The sequence below is a fragment of the Capsella rubella genome, unplaced genomic scaffold (assembly GCF_000375325.1).
Source record: "Capsella rubella cultivar Monte Gargano unplaced genomic scaffold, Caprub1_0 scaffold_5, whole genome shotgun sequence".
Lineage (NCBI taxonomy): Eukaryota > Viridiplantae > Streptophyta > Magnoliopsida > Brassicales > Brassicaceae > Capsella > Capsella rubella.
The window spans coordinates 3,404,937-3,415,174 of record NW_006238919.1 but is presented as its reverse complement, the minus strand read 5'-3'; the positions used below and the strand labels follow the sequence as shown (position 1 = coordinate 3,415,174).

At 29.9% G+C, this 10,238-nt stretch overlaps 1 protein-coding gene across 2 annotated transcripts; it reads left to right on the top strand.

Annotated features, from left to right (window-relative positions):
* The first annotated feature begins 5,843 nt into the window (after positions 1-5,843).
* LOC17886185 (tirucalladienol synthase) lies at positions 5,844-10,014 on the top strand. 2 transcript variants are annotated; one of them, XM_023783220.1, is made up of 14 exons: positions 5,844-5,912; positions 6,111-6,326; positions 6,422-6,607; positions 6,693-6,782; positions 6,915-7,115; positions 7,194-7,278; positions 7,602-7,768; positions 7,868-8,059; positions 8,160-8,273; positions 8,358-8,600; positions 8,680-8,778; positions 8,991-9,047; positions 9,139-9,672; positions 9,749-10,014. In XM_023783220.1, exons 2-14 carry the CDS (start codon positions 6,123-6,125, stop codon positions 9,860-9,862), a joined length of 2,286 nt encoding a protein of 761 aa, XP_023638988.1. In that variant the 5' UTR covers positions 5,844-5,912; positions 6,111-6,122; the 3' UTR covers positions 9,863-10,014. The 2 variants fall into 2 exon arrangements, with proteins under 2 accessions (XP_023638988.1, XP_006290636.1); XM_006290574.2 differs by having other exon boundaries at positions 5,846-5,905.
* Positions 10,015-10,238: the final 224 nt, after the last annotated feature.

Genomic DNA, 10,238 nt, shown 5'->3' with positions numbered 1-10,238 from the left:
ACAAAATACTCGTTATGACAGCTAAGTATGTGTTATTTTTCTTATTTTTATAATATTGTTTCCTTATGTAATATACATGGTAGTTTAATAATCATTCAATACAACTACATATAACATACCTATTTTTTTTTACCAATACAATACCGTAATTACGTTAATTTGTCAAATGTAACACAAAATTTTGTGTTCCAAAAATAATTTAAAACATAAAGAAATTCAGTGTTAAAGTTTAGGTTGATTATTTGATATTTAAGGTATAAGTTAAGGGATAAGATTTAATGTTGAGAAATTTCTTTGAATACTATACTTTAAGAATTATTAAAAATATCATAATTTTATTTTTTTAAAATACTACAATTTGATTTTTGTTTCTAAAAATGTAACGCTTCGACCGCTATATCTCCAGTGGGTCTATGTTCACCACCAGCCTATGGACCCATCTCTTTTAATTAGCTTCATGTTCTTTCATTAGGTCTATGCGCCCACTAATATCCGACATCCGGTTTGCTACGTCCGGAATGCTTAAATACTTGTTTACCGACCTTACGAATCATCACATGATCTTTTCCTGTGTTTTAGCCCCACTCACACAGTTCCGACAACCACTTCTCGGAAGGTCACCAATCTTTTAACTACTCCGGCATAAATACATTTAACTGTAAAGTTTTCTCATGGCCTTTGACCGAAAAGATAAGTGCACTTTGGTGACATAGATAGTCAAATCAATTCATTTAAACTTCTCCGCAAACTGGAGTCTCACAAAAACTACAAAGTATTATGTTTCCAAATATACCATAAATATAAACATTTATTTTTAAAATTGTATAATTTTTTATAATGTTTGGATTAACTATAACTTGTCAGGAGTAGAGCTATAATGTTTGGAATAATATATATTTTAATAGTATTAATCTAAATCAACCTGCCGATATATGTGTCTTTTGAAAATCGATGATCGGAGGCTTTTAATTTTCTATCGTATATATCAACTTGCCGGTGATTTAGATGTATTAGATCTTTGGTGATTCTTTAGTTATTATTGTTGGTCTTTGGTGTATTAGATCTTTGATTATTCTTTGATCGTCCCACCACAATCATGATTCATGTGAGTGTTGACAGCAAGTCGTGTGGTATTTAGCTGATCTTCCGTGTTATTTTTCTTGATGATTTTTATGATATTATTTCGTCATGTGATAAATCTTTTACAATTATTTATGCATCTCCAATAATTGGAGTATTTGATCATATTTGACCACCAAATCTACATAAAATAATTAAGATAGTTTTGACGTTTTTCTGATTGGTAACATAAATTGTAAGTTAGAGCGATAAATTTTTAGAAAATTGTGTAAAACTGTAAAAAAGAGAGGTATATAAAAGCTGTATAAAAAAGCAGAGAGTAAAAATTTTGATAAAATTATTGGTAACACTTTTGTGATTGGAAAAATAAAACGCATAGTCAAAACATTTTGATGTTGATTATCTTTTAACAGTGTTTTTGGAAAATATGTTTTTTTTTTTAATTTGTTTCTTTAGTTATAGACTTCTATCTGTAGATTGTAGTTTTTGGTGTATTAACTTTATTATTTGGGCTATAACGTTTTTACAACGAAAACATGATTGATAAATAACTAAATATTCCTTTAGTTTCATAAAGAATATTATTTTAAAATTTTATTATTATTTCACAAAAAGTGTCATTTTGCAGAGAAGGACAAGTGGGGTAATGGTTCTCACCTCTGTTGCCTTTTCACTAGATACGGATTCGAATCCGGTCCCTCTCAAAGTGACAAAAAAAATGATGACAAAAAAAAGTGTCATTTTACATTTCCAATAATTTGTAATAATTTGTAATGATGACAAAAAAAAAAGTGTCATTTTACATTTCCAATGCATCTTTTATACTAAATTTCCTACTTTTACCATTAATTTAAACCTAATTAAACTCATAAATCACTTATTAAATAAAGGCATATGTGTATCTATATATATAAAGTTACTTTTTCTCTTTTCTCCTTTCACCACGTCAGCGCCACATCATCCACCACGTCAGCGCCACATCATCCACCACATCATCATTTTTCTTTTTACTAAATTCAAAAGAATATGGGTTTGAGGTCCAACACTTGCACAACAATCAAAATACAAAATCAAGAAAAGCATGGACATGAGGTCTAACAGATAACAATCAAACCGGGTAAAAATCAGAAAAACATGGGATACACGAGTTTGGAACTGGATGATTAAACGGAACAGGGAAAACATTTTCTATAACCATCGTTTACAAGAGCGACACATCTGCAACAACGATACCGATTTCAAAATCATTGGCCGCAATACACGGGTTTGAATGTAAGGAAAAAACGGGAAACAAATCAGATCCTAGAATATATCAAACCCAGACATCGGATATTTTATCTCTCTAATCACATACTTAGTAAAAAGAGAGAATACCGCATAAACTTTCCATCGACCTCTGACGAATAACAAATGATGATAAACATTTCAAATACTAAATTACTATAAATTGAAAAAATAATCGATATGGAAAATAGAATAACAAAAAATAATAACAGTAAAAAGCGAACAAAACAAACAATGCAAAACAAAAAAAAACAACGAAAAATTATAATATAACTAAAAATAAAATAAAAATTTTATAAACTTCCCGCGCACAGCACGGATCAACAACTAGCATTTTAATATTTTTTAAATTTGTGTGAAATATGTCAAATTACCCTCAGAGAGAGTAGTAATTGATTGTCTTATATTTATTATTATATTTTAAGTTTATATTAAGTATTATTTTGGGGAATGACCTACCCATAATTTTTTATATATTATTAAATGAGAACAAACCGATTACACTCGAACTTGTCTTGGATGTCTAAGTCCAACCACAAGTAATAGTACATGTTTACAATATACTCATCACATAAATAGGTATGAATATAATAAATTTCATTTACATAAATTAATAATACTTACATATATGAAATGAAAGGATAGAAAACTATGACATTTTATATATGTACATCTTGTATATAAACGTTTGAGGTTTGCAAATATAATAAAATAAACAATAACTGTCAAGATGTAAAAAATAAAAAATAAATAAATGGATAAATATTGGGAATCACAAATAGATAAGTCAAGTGGGAAAGGTATCTGCAATAATTCAAGAGTTTACATGATTGGGCCGCCGCTGATACAGATAAATTATTAAGGATTCTACTGGTAACCATTAGAGGAACAAAAGAAAAAAGAAAAAAAAGAACAATACGGAACGTAATAAACAACTTTTGAGGAATGAAAGGAAAACATTCAGAGAAAAACAAAATAATAAATGGTAACCAAACAATAACACTATCTTTTATAATATATTTGATTAAATAAATCAACTTTTAATAATAATACTAGATATAATTTATACATAATGAATTTGACACTAATTTTAAAATATATTTTTGAATGAATTTAAATATTTAATGTTAAAAATTAATAATTTATATTAACCTATTATAGATTATAGTAATTTTTATTTGTTATTTATGATATAAACATCTCTTAAATATGTTTTACTATCCATACAAATTTTAAATAATGTATAGTAAGCTTTTTTAACATGAAATTCATATCAAAAATATTTTTTAATGTCAATACATGATAAAAATATGAAAATATTATATTATGAGATTAAAATATTATTAATAAATAATTTTTTATTTATTTTAAAATAAAAAACAAAATTTAAATATTTGTTCTTTTTTTTGTTCCATTTGTTCCTCATCAATTTTGGGGAGGAATATTTTTGTTCTATTGTTCCTCATTTTGTGAGGAATGTAGAGAAATGATGTGGAAAAATGATTCCTCGTAAATGGTAAAAAAATTGAGGAATGAAGAGGAATGTCACATTCCTTCTCATTTTTTTCCTAAATCATGGTTACCAATCGAGGCCTAAAGAATGTACTCAAACTTCTGAAAGAATAAAAGGAATTTAAAGTAAAATAAATAAATTATTAAATATTATTACATAAACTTTTCTGTAGTATTTAATAGCCCTGGGCACGAAGCGAATATTCGGAAAATTTATGATATTTGTGATTTGCTTCGCTTCGACCGAATAGTTGATTTTGCTATTTGCTTCGATTCGTAAATTTTCGAGTATTCGGAATTTCGAATATTCGAATATTTTTCGTAATATTTGCGAATTACTTGCTTCGCTTCGCTTCGACCCATCTAATTTTTTTAAAACTAAAAACATATATTACATAAATATAAAGTGCAAAATATGAGATATTAGAGGTTCTTGTTTGACATGTTTTCAAAATAAGAAGAAAATGTAACCACCGTCCATAGAATTCTCACATTTTATTTTTAATATTAATTTCTAATAAAGTTTTATTTGCTTAAGAACAACATTTTGCAAAAAAAACCAACGGGCCAAAATATAATAATTTGAATAATAGGCCTATAAGATATATATATTATATAATGATTTATATTTATACATATATATAAATATACGAAGCGAAGCGGATATTCGGCCCTAAGAAAATCAATATTTGTTATTTGCTTCGGATTTTACGAATACTACATTTTCATATTTGCTTCGGTTTAATATCTTATAGATATTTGAATTTTTCGAATCGAATCGAAACGAATATCGAAGCGAAGCGAAACTAACGAATATTTTGCCCAGGGCTAGTATTTAAAGATAGTTATACACAAGATGTACATTTATTTATTTACGTCTTTAATTCCAGCTTTATACAATGCAAAATTTTTGGTGATATGGAAAATATACTCACTTCAACCGTTTCAGTTTAAATGATGTTTAAGAATTAAATTAAATTTTATTTTAAGTAATGGTTTAACTTTAATACAAATATTTAATATATTTAATAATTTTTAACCAAAAATATTATATATATCATTTTTTTATTAATTGAATTTATTGTATTTAAATTGTATTTTTATAGAAAAGAGAAAAACTATATATGTCTTCTTAATCTGTGTATAATTATGAGATTATGGTTTGCGGAAAAACTTAAATGAATTGATTTGACCACTTATGTTATTTAAATGTATTTATCTTTTCGGACAAAATTTTGGAGAGAACTCCAAAGTTAAGCGTACTTATGTTGGAATAGTCAAATGATTAGTGATCTTCTAGAAAGTGGTTATCAGAATTGTTTGAATAATACCAAAATACAGAAAAAGATCATGTAGTTATTTGTAGGGTTAGTAAACAAGCCTTTAAACTTCACGGATGTAGCAACCCATCGTTAAATATGGATAGGCTCACGGATCTAGTAAAAAACGTGCAATCCATTAAAAATGGTGAACTTATGGGCTGAGAATGAATATAAGATCTCTAAAAAATTTAAACATCACTTAAAAAGAAAAAGAGGGACTATTAATTATTGTTTTGTTTTGAGTTCTAAATTTAAAGATGTGAGTGAACAAACCACATACCATGATGATTTGATTCAAAGAAAACCTTTATTTTTTTAATTTATTATATAGAAACTCAGTTATTAATTAAGAAAAAAGTACTATCACACAAAAATACACGTTTTGAAGTGAAGAAAATAAATAAATACATAAGCAAACTTTTTCAACTATATAAACCTTTACTAAAGACAAGAAGTAAAAGATACACCTACACTAGGTACTACGCAGAAGTTGCATGTGCTTCAATTATCTCATTTGTTTATTTGCCTCAAATAATAACAATATCTCTTTGCCAATTTTAAATTTAAAAAGTCGATTGAACTTTTTGTGACAGCCCTGTTTGGTTATAAATATAAGTGTCTTACTCTTTCCTTTACTATCAAAGACGACAAGGCCAGTGCTCTCTTTAAGGTTACACAAGAAAAGCTCTTTAATCCAAGCCATCAGTGTAAGAGGTCTACAGTTTGAAATTATTTCTCTCTTTTTCTTTTAATTTAGTTTGTATACAATTAAATAATTAAGAAGAATGAAAAACATAACCATGAATTGTTTCACCTATTTGGGAAAACACTACATGATAGTTATAGACGAAATTTGTTTTGATAGTAGATAATACGGTTACATAACATATGGATCTTGTTCTGTCTTAGCAGAATTGTTACAAAATGTGGAGGTTAAAGATCGGAGCTAAGGCAGCAGGTGATCCTTACTTGAGCACAACCAACAACTACGTTGGAAAGCAGGTATGGGAGTTTGATCCGGAGGCAGGCTCTCCAGAGGAACTTGCTGAGGTCGAACATGCTCGAAAAAACTTCTCTGCAAATAGGTCACAATATAAAGCCAGCGCGGATCTCCTTTGGCGTATGCAGGTAAAAAAAAGAAAATTTCACCGCGGTAATTAGCGAAAAAACTATACTAGGTATTCGATATAACGATAATGAAAATTTTGTTGTTGGTTTTAAAGTTTCTTAGGGAGAAAAACTTCGAACAGAAGATTCCGCGAGTAATAATAGAAAACGCCGAGAAAATTACATATGAAGACGCGAACACGGCTTTGAAAAGAGGGATACATTATATGGCAGCTTTGCAGTCTGATGATGGACATTGGCCAGCTGAAAACGCTGGTTGTATGTTCTTCAACGCCCCTTTTGTGAGTTTCACATTAATTTGAGTATTATCTAGACTAAAACTATAGTTTAAAATAAAAAAAAGGCTAATGAAAAAATAAATATTAGGTCATATGCTTGTATATCACTGGCCATCTCGATAAAATCTTTTCTCTAGAGCATCGGAAAGAGATGTTGCGTTACTTGTACATCCATCAGGTACTATCTCTTGAAACATATCGTATAAAACGTTACATGTGTATAAGTATATATTAATCATAGAACTAGATGTCTTCCAAATCACTTCAAATGTAATGTTTTGTTTTTTTCCAATTCTTTTTTGATATCAAGAACGAAGATGGTGGGTGGGGAATAGATGTAGAGAGCCATAGTTTTATGTTTTGCACGGTCATCAACTACATCTGCCTAAGAATCTTTGGAGTAGATCCTGATCATGATGGTAAGACAAGTGCCTGTGCGAGGGCTCGTAAATGGATCATTGACCATGGCGGCGCAACTGGTACACCATTGTTCGGAAAAGCTTGGCTTTCGGTATGTAACTTTCTTGATAATCTTCTTGATTTGGTTGTGCTTTGTCTAATTATTTTCTTTCTGTTCAATTTAATTTAGGTTCTTGGAGTGTATGACTGGTCTGGTTGCAGACCCATACTACCAGAGTTCTGGTTCTTACCTTCTTATTTTCCTGTTAATGGAGGTTTGTGTTTGAACCACTACATACTGATGATATCCTTAATAATAATATATATATGTAAATAAATATATTTTGTTTTTGTGTTTTACATCTCTCACTCGCCACCATAGATCTAACAATAATATAACATATATAATTTTTTTTTTAATATATATAATGTTAAGCTCAATTATATTTTAATAAATTAATAACGTCGAAACTATGATATTTTATTGATTTGTCGAAATAAAATATCATAGTTTTGACGTTAATAATTTATAGAAGTTTTACTAAATCTCGTTTCGTTTATCTCTTTAATTTTTTTCTCGTATAAACATTGCATGCAGGCACTCTCTGGATTTATTTGCGGGATACTTTCATGGCGATATCCTATTTATTTGGTAAAAAATTTGTAGCTACAACTACACCTCTCATTCTACAGCTTCGTGAAGAGATTTACCCTGAGGTTTATAATGAGATTGATTGGAGCAAAGCTCGCCATTGCTGCGCCAAGGTATAATTTTAAGTAATTTATATTATGCTTATAAGATGATCAATGGTTTAGAAACTTAAGATTTAATTGGTACAAACCAAAATGTGATGATGCATGCAGGAAGATCTATATTATCCACAGAGTTTTATACAAGATTTATTTTGGAATAGTGTTCACATATTTTCCGAAAAAATCGTAAATCGATGGCCTTTTAACAAGCTCATACGAGCGAAAGCTGTCGAAAAGGCGATGGATCTCATTCACTACCATGATGAAGCTACCAAATATGTTACCGGTGGAGCTGTGCCAAAGGTAACTAAAGTTATTAAACATCAAGAACTATGATAAAGAAGAGTAAACAAAACAAAAATAAAAAATTTACATGTTTTTTTTCGAATAATTTTTATATTAGGCGTTTCATATGCTTGCTTGTTGGGTTGAAGATCCAGAGAGTGATTATTTTAAAAAACATCTTGCTCAAGTCCCTGGTTACATTTGGATTGCAGAGGATGGCCTAAAAATACAGGTTTGTTTCTAACCTTATATGACACTAAAACAAATCATTATATGACACTAATACAAATCATTAAATCATAAACATAATGTGTAGACGTTTGGTAGCCAACTTTGGGATACACCCTTCATGCTACAAGTCATGTTAGCTGCTGATGTTGATGAGGAAATCAAATCAACTCTCATAAAAGGATACTCTTTCTTGAAGAACTCTCAGTTTACAGAGGACCCTCCAGGTGACTTTGTCAAAATGTTCAGAGATAGATCTAAAGGAGGGTGGGGTTTTTCAGACAAAGATCAAGGATGGTTTGTCTCAGATTGTACTTCTGAGAGTTTAGAGGTAAGCATTAATTTTTTTATCTCTTTGAGTTCTCTAGATAACGACGATTTGGTTACTAATTCGCGTGTGGCGTGTCTAGTGTTGCCTAATCTTTGAAACCATGCCAACCGAGTTCATTGGTGAGAAAATGGATGTGGAGAGGCTTTATGAGGCCGTTGATATGCTTCTGTATATGCAGGTAAATTTAATTGTTGTTTATTAATTCCTTTGTTCCTTATTGATCCAAATTTTACGAAAATAGCTAGATTTCGATACATTTTTAGGTTTTCGATACAATACTTCTTATTTGGTATTGATGAATTGTAAATTTCAAAGGAAAAAAAAAATTAATTCTATTGGTTTAGAACCTCTCAAGCTGATTAGAGTAACCTACAATTCTCTTAATAACAGAGCAAAAATGGAGGCATATCCATATGGGAGGTAGAGAGTGGGAAAAAATGGCTTGAGGTTCGTTATCATCATTTACTATTTTTAAGTTTCATTATCTTTTGATATATATACATAAAATGAATTAAACATTTTCAAATTCAAAATACAGTGGCTTAGTCCGATAGAGTTCATTGAAGACACAATTCTAGAGCATGAGTACTTAGAATGCACCGGGTCAGCGGTAGTTGTATTGGTACGGTTCTTGAAACAGCATCCAGAGTACAGACAAAAAGAAGTACAAAGGTTTATAACCAAAGGAGTTGAATACATTGAAAGCAAGCAAACACCGGATGGCTCATGGTTCGGAAACTGGGGAGTATGCTTCATTCCCGGGACCTTCTTCGCTATTCGCGGTCTAGTAGCTGCTGGCAAGACTTACGAAAACTGTGAGGCAATTCGTAGAGCGGTCCAATTTATTCTAAGGACACAAAATGTTGAAGGTGGTTGGGGTGAGAGTTATCTCTCTTGTCCAAAGAAGATGTACATACCTTTGGAAGGGAACAAAAGCAATATTGTGAATACAGGACAAGCATTGATAATTCTAATACTGAGTGGTCAGATGGATCGCGACCCTTCACCAGTTCATCGCGGTGCGAAAGTCTTGATAAATTCACAGATGGATAATGGCGATTTCCCACAAGAGGTAAATCCTATAATCATAGTTTATATTATCAAAATCACAATGAAATTATTTGCTTATTAATGCTACATTTTTGCAGGACATAAGAGGAGTTTACAAGAATAATGTTCTGCTACATTATCCGACATATAGAAACATTTACAGTCTTTGGGCACTCATATATTACTCAAAGGCTCTACGATTGCTTCACTAAACTCTGATGAAGACTTCACATCTGAAACTCATGAGCACTCCTAGCTATATATACTTCTCTTGTTGTTCCATGTAGAAACAATAATACAAGTTAAAAATCTGTATAAAAAGAAATTATCATTTTCTTGTTGTCTAATAAAATTCATTAAAACATGTACCTACCAAAATAAATAAATATAAAAGATGTAATTCTCTTTGAAAGATAAGTTTGTGTTTTTTTTTCTCATGTTATCGCGCACTACAAGAAATTGTGCTATTTTTTAAGTCAGAAATTTAAGATTATTTTTCTTTAAACCTACTCGAATTTTAAGCAATTTTTTTTTTGTTTGTGAAAGGTTAACATTTTTTTTATGTAATACTTTTTCGTAAAAGATTGG